General features: G+C 52.5%; 1 protein-coding gene across 4 annotated transcripts in view; it reads left to right on the top strand.

The window, feature by feature from the left end:
* Nucleotides 1-16133, top strand: part of dennd5a (DENN/MADD domain containing 5A) — a 496539-nt gene that overhangs the window by 463867 nt on the left and 16539 nt on the right. For all 4 annotated transcript variants that reach the window (XM_072466513.1, XM_072466511.1, XM_072466510.1 and 1 more), the window contains one exon: nucleotides 6052-6175. In XM_072466513.1, coding sequence (XP_072322614.1) covers nucleotides 6052-6175 — 124 coding nt within the window. The remainder of the gene's footprint in view (nucleotides 1-6051; nucleotides 6176-16133) is intronic.

Below are 16133 nucleotides of genomic sequence, written 5' to 3'. Positions count from 1 at the left end.
TGTCCCGCTTTAGGATCAAAGAAATTGTCGCTTCCGACATTGTCGGGGGCAGGGTCCCCTTCTCTCTTCCCTCATTAAAGGTCCTCACCAGTAGCGGGGCCAACAGGTCTGCATACTTCCTGTAGAACTCCACCGGGAATCCGTCCGGTCCCGGGGCCTTTCCCGCCTGCATGCTCCCCAAACCCTTGCTCAGCTCCTCCAACCCAATTGGTGCCCCCAAACCAGCCACCTCTTGCTCCTCCACCCTCGGGAATCTCAGCTGATCTAGGAATCGTCTCATCCCCTCTTCCCCCGCTGGGGGCTGGGATCTGTACAGCTCTTCATAAAAGGCCTTAAATACCTCGTTTATTTTTGTCGCACTCCGAACCATGGCTCCCCTTCCATCTTTGACTCCCCCTATTTTCCTCGCTGCCATCCTCTTACGGAGCTGGTGTGCCAGCATCCGACTAGCCTTTTCCCCATACTCGTAGGTTGTCAGATCTCCTTAACCTGTCGGTCCGTTTCTGCCCTATCCGTCCTGTCCCTATGAGCCCGGATCGAATCAGCTCCCCTCTCACCACTGCCTTCAGCGCCTCTCAGACCACCGCTGCTGAGACTTCCCCCTTGTCATTAACCTGCAGGTAGTTCTGAATGCACTTCCTCAGCCTTTCGCATACTGCCTCGTCCGCCAACTACCCCACCTCTAACCTCCATTGCGGGCGCTGGGATCTCCCCTCACTAACCTGCAGTTCCACCTGGGGCATGATCCAAAATCGTGATGGCCAAATACACCGTGTCCACCACCCCCGCCAGTAAATCCCTGCTCAAAATGAAAAAGTCTATCCGGAAATAAACCTTGTGAACATGCGAATAAAAAGAAAACTCCTTCCCCGTCGGCTGCCTAAACCTCACTTGGTTGACCCCCCCCCCATCTGCTCCATAGACCCTATCAGTTCCTTTGCCATTGCTGACACCCTCCCCGTTTTTGAACACGACCGGTCCAGGCCGGGGTCGATGACTGTATTTAAATCCCCTCCCATAACCAGCTTGTGCGAGTCCAGGTCAGGTATCTTTTCCAGCAATCTCTTTATAAATTCCACCTATCCCAATTTGGCACGTACACATTAACCAAGACTACCTTCCTCCCCTCCAGCTTACTGCTAACCATGACATAACGCCCCCCCCCCGCCCCCGTCCGAGACTATACTGCCCACCTGAAATTGCACCCGCTTGTTGATCAAAATCGCAACCCCTCTAGTCTTGATGTCCAGCCCCGAATGAAAGACCTGACTGACCCAACCCTTCCTTAGCCTGACTTGATCCGCCACTTTCAGGTGTGTCTCCTGCAACATTACCACGTCCGCCTTCAGAGCCCTTAGATGTGCTAACACACGTGCCCTCTTGACCAGCCCGTTCAACCTGGTAAACACCAAAATGCTGTTGTCCCATTTGCAGCTCCGCGTACGCTTGGCCCACTGGAGAACACACTTCTTGTCCAGGAACCTGTGGAACCAGACTACCATCGCCCTAGGGGGGACCCCAGCCGCGGCATCCTCGCCAGCGCTCTGTACGCCCTGTCCACCTCCAACTGTCGGGGAAAAGCCCCCTCCTCCAGAAGCTTCTGAAACATACTCGCCACAAACCCGCCAGCATTAGTCTCCTCAGCCCCCTCCGGGAGACCAACAATTCTTAAGTTCTGCCAGCGAGCTCTATTCTCCAGGTCTTCTACCTTCTCCAGCAGCCTTTTTGGCTGATCCTTCAGCATCCCCACCTCCAGCTCAACCACCATTTGGTGCTCCTCCTGGTCTGCCAGCGCTTTCTCCAGCTTCTGAATCGTCCGATCCTGGGCATCCGGCCTGCGCTCCAGCTGATCGATCGATTCCTTTATCGGATCAAGACAGCCCCGTTTCTGCCTAGCGAAGCCCTCTTGAATGACCCGCATCAACTCCTCAGTTGATGATTGGGCTGTCACAGCAGGGGTCCGAACATCAGCCATATTGTCTTCTGCCGCAACCTCCACCCAGCCCTTGTCTTCTTATTTCTCCCTTTTCGATCCCTTGGGGTTCTTCGTTCCATACACCAATGTGTGGAACCAGTGCCAGATTGACTTTGCCTTCAAAGCCAGCGCTCAAAAACGCAAAAAAGTCAGGGGGAAAGGTCCAAAAGTCACCAAATGCGTGATTTACTCCCTCATAGCCGCCACCGGAAGCCAGAGCATATGAAACCTGTCAGGTTGATTATATGTAAAAACTAAGCTGACTATAGAAAGTTCAGAGGGGAAGTGAGAAAGGAAATAAGAGCAGCAAAGTGAGAGTATGAGAAGAAACTGGCAGCTAACATCAAAGGGAATGTAATAATGAAAATATCTTAGGAGTGAGACTGATTAGGAACCAAAAACAGGATCGCTCCCTGGGAGCAGAGGGTGTTTCTAAGGTACCAAATGAGTGAATTGGACCTGTCTGTGCCAAAGAAAGAGATGCTGCCAAAGTCATAGTGAAGGAGAAGGTAATTACAATACTGGATGGGGCTGACAATTGACACAGAGGAGGTTTTAGAATGACAGAGGATCTCAAAGTTTAAAAAAAAAAAATTAGAGTATCCAATTTCCCCCCCCCCCCCCCCCCCCCAATTAAGGGGCAATTTAATGTGGCCAATCAACCTACCCTGCACATCTTTGGGTTGTGGGGGTGAGACCCACGCAAACACGGAGAGAATGTGCAAACTCCACGCGGACAGTGACCCAGGGCCCGGATTAAACCGGGTCCTCAGGACTGTGAAGCAGCAGTGCTAACCACTGTGCCACCCTCGGGGATCATAAAGTTGATAAGTCACCAGAACTGGATGGGGTGTATTTGAGGCTGCTGAGAGAAGTAAAGATGGAAATTGGACGGTGGGGCGGCACAGTGGTTAGCACTGCAGCCTCACAGCTCCAGGGACCTGGGTTCAATTCCAGCCTCGGGTGACTGTCTGTGTGGAGTTTGCACTTTCTCCTGTGTCTGCATGGGTTTCCTCCGGGTGCTCCGGTTTCCTCCCACAGTCCAAAGATCATAGAATCATAGAATTTACAGTGCAGAAGGAGGCCATTCGGCCCATCGAGTCTGCACCGGCTCTTAGAAAGAGCACCCTACCCAAGCCCACACCTCCACCCTATCCCCATAACCCAGTAACCCCACCCAACACTCAGGGCAATTTTTGGACACTAAGGGTAATTTATCACGGGCAGTCCACCTAACCTGCACATCTTTGGACTGTGGGAGGAAACCGGAGCACCCGGAGGAAACCCACGCACACACGGGGAGAACGTGCAGACTCCGCACAGACAGTGATCCAAGCCGGAAATCGAACCTGGGACCCTGGAGCTGTGAAGCAATTGTGCTAACCACCATGCTACCGTGCTGCCCGCCGATGTGCAGGTTAAGTGGATTGGCCATGCTAAATTGCCCTTAGTGTCCAAAAGGTTAGATGGGGTTACTGGGTTACGGGAATAGGGTGGAGGCATGGACTTCAGTAGGCTGTTCTTTCTCAGGGCTGGTGCAGACACGATGGGTCGAATGGCCTCCTTTTGCACTGTACATTCGGTCAAATTCTGCAGGTGTTGCCAAAAATGGGGAATTTAAAATGTTGGATCCTTCTTTAAATAAAGCAAGTATGGGCCAGTCAGTTTAACCTTGGTGATGGGAAACGATAATCTAGACATTTAGTCAAGATGCATTAATTCAGGAAAGCCAACTTGGATTTGGAAAAGGCAAATTGTGTTTAACTAACTTGATTTAAGTTTTTTGATGAGGTAGCAGAAAGAATTGATAGGAGAATCTGTGGCTGTGCTCCTTGATGAACACAAGGTTGAGAGGATATTTGATAGAGTTGTTCAAATTCATGAGTGGTCTCAACTGTGTAGATGGGGAGAAACTGTTCCCTTCGGCGGAGGGTTTGGAAACCAGAATACAGGTTGAGCATCCCTTCTCCGAAATTCCGAAAACAAAAATCCACACTTTTTTTCGATGACCGACGTGATGTCAGGAGTCTTCGGGCGATGCGCAGGCCCCAACGTACCACACATGCGCAGATCCCAACACCACGCATGCGCAGTCAGCAATGTGCTGCACATGCGCAGTTCGCAACGCGCCACACATGCGCAGTTCGCACCGCACATGCGCAGTTTGCAATGCGCCACACGTGCAAGTTCCCAACGCACCACAGATGCACATTATATTCCGAAATCAAAAAAATTCCGAAATCCAATACACACTCGGCCCCAAGCATTTCGGATATGGGATGCTCAACCTGTATACAGATTGAAGGTGATTGGCAAGAGAGCAAAGGCAACATTAGAAAATAATGTTATATGTAGTGAGTGGTTAGGGTATGGAATGCACTGCCTGAGAGTCTGATGGCAGCAGATTTAATTGTGGTTTTCAAAGGAAATTGGGTAAGGACCTGAAGATTTTATTTTAAAATGTAGAGTTACAAAGAAAGGGTGTGGTGGGGTAGGCCTAACTGTTGCAGAGAGCCAGCATGAACTTGATGAGCTAAGTGGACTCATTCTGTGCTGTAACCAAAAGGGGCTGGTTTAGCTCACTGGGCTAAATAGCTGGCTTTTAAAGCAAACCAAGGCAGGCCAGCAGCACGGTTCAATTCCCGTACCAGCCTCCCCGAACAGGCGCCGGAATGTGGCGACTAGGGGCTTTTCACAGTAACTTCATTGAAGCCTACTTGTGACAATAAGCGATTTTCATTTCATTTCATTCTATGATCCTACAATTCCAATTTTGCCTTAAAAAGAAGATGGGTAGGGTGGGGAGTGGGGATGCTTCATGTCTCAGAAAACTGTTTCCCCGACTCCAATCTGTCCTTTTTCTGCAACTGCAGCCACGAGGTGTATGGGTGAATGAAGCATCCAAGAAGTCAGGTTTGAATTTTACATATAATGAGGCAGTGTGTTTTATCATCATTCTGCTTTTGAAATTTAACTTATCTGCTGGGTTTCACAAGTATCAAGTATTCTGGTAGTTTTCTCAAGGTGAAGACTTGGTGAATTCATTAGTTAAATACCTTCACATCTACCTCCTGGACCTAGGTGCCTGCCTGAGAAGCCTTTGCAGCTTTGGGGCGGGATTCTCCGATAATGGGGCTAAGTGTTGACACCGTCGTAAATGCCGGAGCATTTTACGACGGCGGCATCTGGCCGCTAGGTGCAGCGATCCTGGGCAGCACAGGGGGGCAGCACGGCACTGGAGCGCTTCACGCAGCTCCAGCTGCCGATACCGGCACCAGCATGGGCGGCGTGGGTCCGCGCGCCACGGCCAGCGCGGGTCCGTGCAGGCGCGTGGGTTGCCGTCTCTGCGCCGGTCCCTGGGCAACATGGTGGAGCCCTACAGGGGCCCAGTGTAGAGGAACATAGGCGCCCCCCCCCCCCCCCCCCCCCCCCGGAATTAGGCCGCCCTCCGATTGGTAGCCCCCCACCAGGACGGCCCCCGAAGCCAGAACGCCGAGGTCCCACCGGGTAGGACCACACGTGAATAAAGCCGGCGGGACTCGGCCGAACTCGGCGGGCATCAGAGAGCGGATTATCGCCGGGGTGGCCGTGTTGAGTGCGCCCCAACGGGCGCCGCACCAACCGCGCTGGCGCCATTGGCGCCGATTCTCCGATTGGCAGAGAATCGGCGCCCCACCGTCGGAGCAGCGTCGCAGGATTCGGCCCCCCCCCCCCCCGACGATTCTCTGACCCGCCGCGGGACCGGAGAATCCCACCCGTGGTTTCCCATGTGGCCACCAAACCCACCCCCACGGACTTCCTCACATCAATTAAAATTCCACAGCACACAGAGGAATCATGAAGTACAGGCACACCCCTCAACACCCCCACCGCCACCCTGCCAACTTTCTGACCAACCTACTTCCCTACTCCCTGCTGGTCAGATCAGTAAAGGTTCTGACCAATCTCATTTATAGGTCACAAATGCTATTTGGTTATTTCCTATAACCCACCAGTTAAGTTGCATTGTGCTTGATCTTAATACAAGTACTTAAAATATACTACAACATATTTTATTTTATGTTACTATAATATAGAGGGGAAGTCTTATGTTACTGCTCTGTGGAGAAAATGGACTTGTGTCGGCTTTAGAACAGGTGTTCCATCATGGATTCAAGTCCCCTCGCCTCTTCAAAAGTATTTTCATTTGGGACTTTATGGGTAAATATGATACTTATTGTTCATTTAAATGATTTTTTTAGCAGCATATCATGATTTTATTTGAAATGATACATGAGACTGAATATAAGAGTATGTTGTGATAACAATTAGTCGTGGAATAATTCCGCACTAAGTTTTCAGAGAGAGACATTTGTCAGTTGGATTAATTTCAGTAGAAAGGAATTCAATGCTATTTCACATCTTTGTGCTTGTTCTCCCATTGGTTGATGCAATTTGTTTCAGTTTTGGCAGTAGAGGTATGATTTTACTGAAGGAAAGCCCGGGGGCCTCGCCACTGAGCCAGTATTTTAAAATATTTAAACTATGCACTTAGAAGGATAAATTAAAACAATCCAAATTAGGCATGAACATTGGGCAGGATATTCACCATTGGCTCGGGAATCAGGAGTCGAGCCATTTCCCGATGTTGTGTTCACAAGTTCTGAATGAACACGCACACACATGTCATTCTCAACCCGGGGAGTCAGGCATTGTCTAAAGTCAGACTAAAATCTCCCAAGATGGAATGGAGGTGGTTGGATGCCGACGCCAGGAGGTCAGAAGGCCACCTCCATTCACTGGGACGTTTGCTCGATTCTGTGGATGTCTGTTAGGACCACTAGTCCTCACCTACCCACATACCAATCCCCCTCTATAACCCACATGCGTCCTCCAATACATACTTACCCAGGATCCACAATGGACAGAACTCATGACCCTATAATAAGAGTGTGAAATCTTTGAAATGCTAATTAATTTAAAATAAAACAGTCGACTTCCGGTGGCGGCTATGGAGGAGTAAGTCGCACATTTGGTGGCTCCCGCTCTGGTCGGACTTTTGGACCTTTCCCCCGTTTTTCTACTGGACTTGAATTGTAAAACGGATGTTAGTGGCAATTGTTTACTGAATTCCCACTCCGGGTGCATAGAGAGAAGGACTAGAAGTGTTCGTAAGGGCAGAAACAAAAAGATAGAGAAGGCTTGGGCTGTAGCTGCAACAGAAGACAGCATGGCGGAGGTTTGGACCTCTGGCTTGTCGACCCAGCAGTCTATGGAGCAACTGATGCAAGTCATTCAGAAAGACTTTGCTACGCAGAAACGGGACTGCTTGGACCCGATAAAAGAGTCGATTGAGTGGTTGGAGCATAGATTGGACGCCCAGGATCGGGCGATCCAGAAGGTGGAGAAGGCGCTGGCTGAGCAGGAGGAACATCAGACTGCGGTGGAGCTGGGGATGCTGAGGGACCAGCAGAAGAAGCTCCTGGAGAAGGTGGAGGACCTAGAAAATAGGTCCCGCCGGCAGAACCTAAGAATCGTCGGGCTCCCGGAGGGGTCCGAAGGAACGGATGCTAGGGCATACATCGCAGACATGCTTGTGAAGCTGCTGGGGGATGGGGCATTCACCCGGCCCTTGGAGGTGGATAGGGCTCACAGGGCACTTGCGAGGAAGCCGCGAATGGGAGACCCCCCCTGAGGGCAATGGTGGTGAGATTCCACAGGTTCTCGGATAAGGAGCGCATTCTACAGTGGGCCAAGCAGACACGGAGCTGTAAATGGGACAATAGCATCCTGTGGGTTTTGCAGGACCTGAGTGTAGAGGTGGCCAGGAGGAGAGCAGGCTTCAACCAGGTCAGGTTGATCCTTTTTAAGAAAAAGGTGAAGTTTGGACTGTTACACCCAACCCATCTCTGGGTCACGCATGAGGATCAGCACTTCTACTTCAAGTCGCCTGAGGAGGCGTTGGACTTTGCGAAAAAGAAAGGGCTGGTGATGGATTGAGAATTTTTGAACTTGGCTGCAGCGTTCATGTTTTTGTTTTTTCTTTTTGTTTCTCTGTTTTTGTAAAAAGTTTCTCATTTTGCATTTCATGGATGATGTTTGTGATGCCGTTTGCATTGATTTGGAACCAGCGGAAGAGCTGAGTGAGTTAAGGTTTTCATTTGCACTGTTGGGGGATGGAGGTGTGCTTGTTTTGATCTTGGTGTTTTTTTGTTGGGCAATTGTGTGGGGATTGTTTGATGTTGGAGTTTGTTTGTATGGGGGCGGGGGGGGTGTGGATGGTGAGGGAACAATAGGTGGGAGACTACCTGGCGCTGGGGATGGGGGCCACCAAGCAAGCTGGGCGAGCTAGCTCTCGGACGCGCAGTGGGGGGTGTGCATATGTTTGGTTTAGTAAAGGGGTTGGATTACAGGGTGTTGTTACTAGGGGGGGAGGGGGGGCGAATGTTCTGCTGACGAGGGAGGGACTTGGGCTGAGGGACAGAGAGGAGGTTGGAGGCGGGGGCTGCCTGAGGATGGACCGGTGGAGGCGCGGAGCACGGGCTGGAGGCGGGCCTAAAAAAGAGGATGGCTGATCGGCACGGGGGGGGGGGGGGCAGGCAATGAGCCCCCCAACTAGGCTGATCACCTGGAATGTTCGAGGGTTAAATGGGCCGGTCAAGAGGGCAACGTGTGTTCACGCATCTTAGGGGACTAAAGGCAGACGTGGTAATGTTGCAGGATACGCATCTTAGAGTAACGGACCAGGTTAGACTGAGGAAAGGCTGGATCAGTCAGGTCTTTCACTCGGGACTAGAATCAAAGACTAGACTGGTCGCGATCCTGATCAATAAGCGGGTGCTGTTTGAGGCGGGTAGAATAGTCTCGGACGTGGGAGGTCAGTACATTATGGTCAGTGGGAAGCTAGAGGGGGTGCAGGTGGTATTAGTAAATGTGTATGCGCCAAATTGGGATGATGTGGAGTTTATAAAGAGGTTGCTGGGGAAGATACAGGACTTGGACTCGCATAGGTTGGTCATGGGAGGGGACTTCAACACAGTCATGGACCCTGGCTTGGACCGGTCAACTCGTGCAGGTTGGTCATGGGAGGGGACTTCAACACAGTTATGGACCCTAGCTTGGACCGGTCAAGCTCGAGAACGGGCAGGGTTCCAGCAATGGCAAAGGAACTAAGAGGGTTCATGGAGCTGATGGTGGGGTGGATCCATGGAGATTTGGGCAGTCGAGGGTGAAGGAGTTCTCCTACTCACACGCGCATAAAGTGTATTCCCGGATTGATTTCTTTATTTTGAGCAGGGCTTTGCTGGCTGGGGTGGTGGACACGGGGTACTCGGCGATTACAATCTCAGACCATGCTCCGCACTGGGTTGACCTGCAGGTTAGTAAAGACAGTAACCAGCGCCCGCACCGGAGGTTGGATGTGGGACTTTTGGCAGATGAAGGGGTGTGCGAGCAGCTGAGGAAATGTATTCAGAGCTACCTGCAGGTCAATGACACGGGGGAAATTTCAGCAGCGGTGGTGTGGGAAGCACTGAAGGCGATGGTCAGGGGGGAGCTGATCTCGATCCCGGCCCATAGGGAGAAGGTGGACAGGGCAGAGACGGACCGACTGGTAAAGGAGACACTACAGATTGATAGGAGGTATGCGGAGACCCCAGAGGCAGGGCTTTTAAGGGAACAGCGGAGGTTACAGGTGGAGTTTAGCTTGCTGACCACAGGGAGGGCGGTGGAGCAGCTGAGAAAGGCGAGGGGGGCGATCTATGAACATGGAGAGAAGGCCAGCAGAATGCTTGCACAGCAGCTTAGGAAGAGGGAGGCAGCTAGGGAAATAGGGAAAGTAAAGGATGGAGACGGGAACCTGGTTGGTGATTCCGTAGGGATGAATAAGGCGTTTAGGGACTTCTACAGCAGGCTGTACAGGTCGGAACCCCCTATGGGGCCAGAGGGGATGAGGCACTTCTTGAAGGGGCTGAATTTCCTAAAGGTGGATGGGGAGCGGGTAGAAGTGCTGGAGGCCCCAATCGGGCTGGAAGAGATAGTGGAGGGCTTGAAGGCCATATAGGCGGGTAAGACCCCGAGTCCTGACGGGTACCCAGTGGAGTTTTATAAAACGTTCTCGAGGATATTGGGGCCGGTGTTGTTGAGGATGTTCAATGAGGCAAGGGAAAGAGGGGTGTTGCCCCCGACAATGTCACAGGCAACAATTTCACTGATTCTTAAACGGAACAAGACCCCGGAGCTGTTTGGGTCCTACAGGCCGATCTCCTTGTTGAATGTAGATGCCAAGGTGCTGGCCAAAATCTTGTCCTCCAGGATCGAGGATTGTGTTCCGGACGTTATTGGGGAGGACCAGATGGGGTTTGTTAAGGGCAGGCAGTTGGTGGCCAATGTAAGACGGCTGTCAAATGTGATGATGATGCCCCCAGAAGGTAGGGAGGTGGAGGTAATGATTGCAATGGATGCAGAAAAGGCTTTTGATCGGGTAGAATGGAACTATCTGTGGGAGGTACTGGGACGGTTCGGATTTGGATGGGGCTTTATTGACTAGGTCAGGTTACTGTATCAGGCTCCTGTGGCAAGTGTACGGACGAATAGGACAACATCGGACAATTTTAGACTGCACCGGGGGATGAGACAGGGATGCCCCCTCTCCCCACTGTTATTTGCGCTGGCTATAGAACCGCTGGCAATTGCTCTGAGGAGCTGGAGAGGACTGGTGCGGGGGCGGGCGGGCAGGGGGGGGTGGAGCACAGGGTTTCACTCTATGTGGATGACCTGCTTCTGTATGTTTTGGACCCAATAGAGGAGATGGAAGAAATCGGAATTTGGCCAGTTTTCGGGGTATAAGCTTAATATGGGAAAGAGTGAGATGTTTGTGGTCCAGGCGAGGGGACAGGAGAGGAGACTGGGCGAGCTGCCGTTTAGGTTAGTAAAGGGATGCTTTAGGTACCTAGGCATCCAGGTGGCGCGGGAATGGGACTGGCTGCATAAATTGAATCTGGCCCGGCTGGTGGACCAAATGAAGGCCGATTTTCGGAGATGGGACGCGCTTCCATTGTCTCTAGCTGGGAGGATGCAAACGGTGAAGATGACGGTCCTCCCGAGATTCCTATTTGTATTTCAGCGTCTCCCCATTTTTATTCTGCAGTCCTTTTTTAAAAAAATATATATTTTATTAAAGTTTTCAAACACAATTTTTTCCCTTACAAATCAACAAAAAATGGTAACATGATAACTGCTATATAACATTGTTTAACTAAAATAGTAAACTAACCAAATAACACGAAGTAATGCTCCCCCCCCCCTCCCCCTCCAAAAACCCAAACAATTTACCCCCCCCCCCCCGCCCCCGGGTTGCTGCTGCTGCTGACCATCTATCTTCCCCCTAAAGTTCCGCTAGGTAGTCGAGGAACGGTTGCCACCGTCTGGAGAACCCTTGAGCCGATCCTCTCAGCGCAACCTTCATCCGCTCTAGTTTTATGAACCCCGCCATATCGTTTATCCAGGCCTCCAGTCCGGGTGGTTTCGCTTCCTTCCACATGAGTAAAATCCTACGCCGGGCTACTAGGGACGCAAAGGCCACAACATCGGCCTCTTTTGCCTCCTGCACTCCTGGCTCATCCGCTACTCCAAATATAGCTAACCCCCAGCCTGGCTTGACCCGGACCTTCACCACCTTCGAGATCACTCCCGTCACTCACCTCCAATCCCCCTCCAGTGCCGGACACAGCCAAAACATATGTGTGTGGTTCGCCGGGCTTCCCCCGCACCTCCCACACTTGTCCTCCACTCCGGAGAATCTGCTCAACCTTGCTCCTGTTATGTGTGCTCTATGCAGCACCTTAAATTGGATCAGGCTAAGCCTGGCACACGAGGAAGAGGAATTTACCCTACTTAGGGCATCAGCCCACAGACCCTCCTCTATCTCCTCCCCTAGTTCTTCTTCCCACTTTCCTTTCAGCTCTTCTACCAGCTCCTCCCCCTCTTCTCTCATCTCCCGGTATATCTCTGACACTTTGCCCTCCCCGACCCACCCAGGGTGCCGAAAGCACCCTGTCCTGGATCCCTTGTGTCGGGAGCAGCGGAAATTCCCTCACCAGTTGTCTCGTCAACGCTCTCACCTGCATATATCTAAAGAAATTTCCCCGGGGCAGCTCATACTTTTCCTCAAGCGCTCCCAAGCTCGCAAACGTCCCATCTATAAATAAATCTCCCACTCTCCTGATTCCTACCCAGTGCCAGCTCTGGAATCCTCCGTCCAGCCTCCCTGGGGCAAACCTATGGTTGTTCCTGATCGGGGACCACACCGAGGCTCCCAGCACACCCCTCTGTCGCCTCCATTGCCCCCAGATACTTAATGTTGCCGCCACCACTGGGTTCGTGGTAAATTTTTTTGGGGAGAGCGGTAGTGGCGCCGTCACCAGCGCTTTTAAACCCGTTCCTTTGCAGGGCGCCATCTCCAGCCTTTTCCACGCCTCTCCCTCTCCCTCCATCATCCACCTACGAATCATCGCCACGTTGGCGGCTCAATAGTAATCGCCCAAATTCGGCAACGCCAGTCCCCCTCTGACTCTGCTACATTGTAGGAACCCCCTCCTTACCCTCGGGGCCTTCCCTGCCCACACGAAGCTCGTGATGTTTCTATCTATTTTTTTGAAAAAGGCCTTGGTGATCAGTATAGGGAGACATTGGAACACAAATAGGAACCTCGGGAGGACCATCATCTTAATCGCCTGCACTCTGCCCGCCAGCGACAGCGGCTGCATGTCCCACCTTTTGAAATCCTCTTCCATTTGTTCCACCAGCCGAGTCAGATTGAGTCTGTGTAAGGTTCCCCAACTCCTGGCTATCTGAATCCCCAGGTATCGGAAGTTTCTTTCCACTCTCCTTAGCGGTAGGCCATCTATCCCTCTACTCTGGTCCTCAGGGTGTATCACAAAAAGCTCACTCTTTCCCATGTTAAGCCTATATCCCGAGAAATCTCCAAACTCCCTCAATATCTGCATGACCTCTGTCATCCCCCCCACTGGGTCCGTCACATACAGCAGTAGGTCATCCGCGTAGAGTGACACTCTGTGTTCCTCTCCCCCTCTAATCACCCCTCTCCATTTTCTGGAGTCTCTCAGCGCGATGGCCAGTGGTTCAATTGCCAGCGCGAACAGTAATGGGGACAACGGGCATCCCTGTCTTGTTCCCCTGTGTAGTCGAAAATACTCCAACCTTTGCCGATTTGTGACCACACTTGCCGTTGGGGCCCCATATAGGAGTTTAACCCAACTGACAAACCCCTCCCCGAACCCGAACCTCCTCAGCACCTCCCATAGATACTCCCACTCCACCCTATCAAATGCCTTCTCTGCATCCATTGCCGCCACTATCTCTGCCTCCCCCTCTGCTGGGGGCATCATTATCACCCCTAATAGCCGTCGCACGTTGACATTTAATTGTCTCCCCTTTACGAACCCTGTCTGGTCTTCGTGCACCACCCCCGGGACACAATCCTCTATCCTCGTTGCCAGCACCTTTGCCAGCAACTTGGCGTCCACATTTAGCAGTGAGATAGGCCTATAGGACCCGCACTGCAGCGGATCTTTATCTCGCTTCAAGATTAGTGATATCGTCGCCTCCGACATTGTCGGGGGTAGGGTCCCCCCTTCTCTGGCCTCGTTAAAGGTCCTTACCAGCAGCGGGGCCAACAAGTCCACATATTTTCTATAGAATTCCACCGGGAACCCATCTGGTCCAGGGGCCTTCCCTGCCTGCATGTTCCCCAGCCCCTTGGTAACCTCGTCCACTCCAATCGGCGCCGCCAGGCCTTCCACCTCCTGCTCCTCCACCCTCGGGAACCTTAATTGGTCCAAAAACTGCCGCATCCCCTCTTTTCCCTCCGGGGGTTGGGACCTATATAGTCTCTCGTAAAAGGTCTTAAACATCTCGTTTATCTTCCCTGCTCTCCGCACCGTGGCTCCCATTGCATCCCTAATTCCTCCTATCTCCCTCGCCGCTGTCCTCTTTCGCAGCTGGTGGGCCAACAGGCGACTCGCCTTTTCCCCATATTCATATCTCATCCCCTGTGTCTTCCTCCACTGTGCCTCTGCCCTCCCTGTGGTCAACAGGTCGAACTCTGTCTGGAGTCGTCACCTCTCCCTGTATAGTCCTTCATCCGGGGCCTCCGCATATTTTTTATCTACCCTCAAAATCTCCCGCAGTAGTCTTTCCCTTTCCTTGGCCTCTGTTTTCCCCTTGTGGGCCCTGATGGAGATCAGCTCTCCTCTGACCACCGCCTTTAGTGCTTCCCATACTACTCCCACTCGGACCTCCCCGTCGTCATTGGCCTCCAGGTACCTTTCGATACATCCCCTCACCCTTCCGCAGACTCCCTCATCCGCCAATAATCCCACATCCAGTCGCCAGAGTGGACGCTGCTCCCTCTCCTCTCCTAATTCCAGGTCCACCCAGTGTGGGGCATGATCTGAAACAGCTATAGCTGAGTACTCAGTTCCTTCCACCCTCGAAATCAGTGACCTTCCCAAAACAAAGAAATCTATCCGGGAGTACACCTTGTGGACATGGGAGAAGAAGGAGAACTCTTTGGCCATCGGCCTAACAAATCGTCACGGATCCACTCCCCCCATTTGGTCCATAAACCCCCTAAGCACCTTGGCCGCTGCCGGCCTTCTTCCGGTCCCAGATCTAGATTTCATAGAACTTACAGTGCAGAAGGAGGCCATTCGGCCCATCGAGTCCGCACCGGCTCTTGGAAAGAGCACCCCACCCAAGCCCACACCTCCACCCTATCCCCACAACCAACACTAAGGGCAATTTTGGACACTAAGGACAATTTAACATGGCCAATCCACCTAACTTGCACATCTTTGGACTGTGGGAGGAAACCGGAGCACCCGGAGGAAACCCACGCACACACGGGGAGGACGTGCAGACTCCGCACAGACAGTGACCCAAGCCGGGAATCGAACCTGGGACCCTGGAGCTGTGAAGCAATTGTGCTATCCACTATGCTACCGTGCTGCCCCTCTAACCCTGATCTATCTAACCCTGGGTCCAGCACGGTGTTGAAGTCCCCCCCCCCCCCCATTATCAGGTTTCCTACCTCCAGGTCCGGGATACGTCCCAGCATCCGCTTCATAAATCCCGCATCATCCCAATTCGGGGCATATACGTTGACCAACACGACCTCCATTCCCTGAAGTCTGCCACTCACCATCACATATCTGCCACCGCTGTCTGCTACAATGTTCGTAGCCTCGAATGACACCCGTTTCCCCACCAGTATGGCCACCCCTCTGTTCTTTGCATCCAGCCCTGAGTGGAACACCTGTCCCACCCATCCTTTCCTTAACCTAACTTGGTCCGCCACCTTCAGGTGCGTCTCCTGAAGCATGGCCACGTCTGCCCTCAGTCCTTTCAAGTGCGCGAACACTCGGGCCCTCTTAATCGGCCCATTTAGGCCTCTCACGTTCCACGTGATCAGCCGAACTGGGGGGCTGCCTGCCCCCTTCCCCTGTTGACTAGCCATCACCCTCTCTGGGCCAGTCCCACGTCCCGGTTCCGCGCACCCACCCGTTCCCCAGGCGGCGCATTCCCGCCCCGACCACCTTTTCTTTTACCAGTTCCTTTTCGATCTCTGCAGCAGCAACCCAGTTTTGCCCTCCCCCTCCCGCTAGATCCCCATCTAGCATGATTACTCCCCCCATATTGCTTCCGAAAGTCAGCTGACTTCAACTGACCCTGGCTTCTCCTGCTCTCTCCTTGACCCCCCCCCCCTCCCCGTGTGGGGAACTCCCATCTACCTTGCGCCTATCTTCCCGCCATCGTCTTTCTGGCGCGGGAACAAGAAAAATAAACCCCGTGTTCTCTAGAGCCGCCCCGCCCCTCGTGGCGCAGCTCCCTCTGCCGCCCCACTCCCATTCCCCATCCCCCGCCTATGTCTCTTCTTCCCCCCCCCCCACCGGCGCCCACATTTCTCAATGACCCCCCCCTCCCCAATTTACATCTCTATATACATCAGCATTGTCGTTTCCCCTCCAACATCAGTCCCTCAGTTCTGATCCAGTTTCTCGTTTTTAATGAAGGTCCATGCTTCTTCCGCCGTTTCGAAGTAGTGATGCCTCTCCTGGTGCGTGACCCACAGTCGCACCGGCTGCAACATCCCGAACTT

The sequence above is a fragment of the Scyliorhinus torazame genome, chromosome 10 (genome assembly GCF_047496885.1).
Source record: "Scyliorhinus torazame isolate Kashiwa2021f chromosome 10, sScyTor2.1, whole genome shotgun sequence".
Classification (NCBI taxonomy): domain Eukaryota; kingdom Metazoa; phylum Chordata; class Chondrichthyes; order Carcharhiniformes; family Scyliorhinidae; genus Scyliorhinus; species Scyliorhinus torazame.
This window is presented reverse-complemented; position numbering and strand designations above follow the sequence as displayed.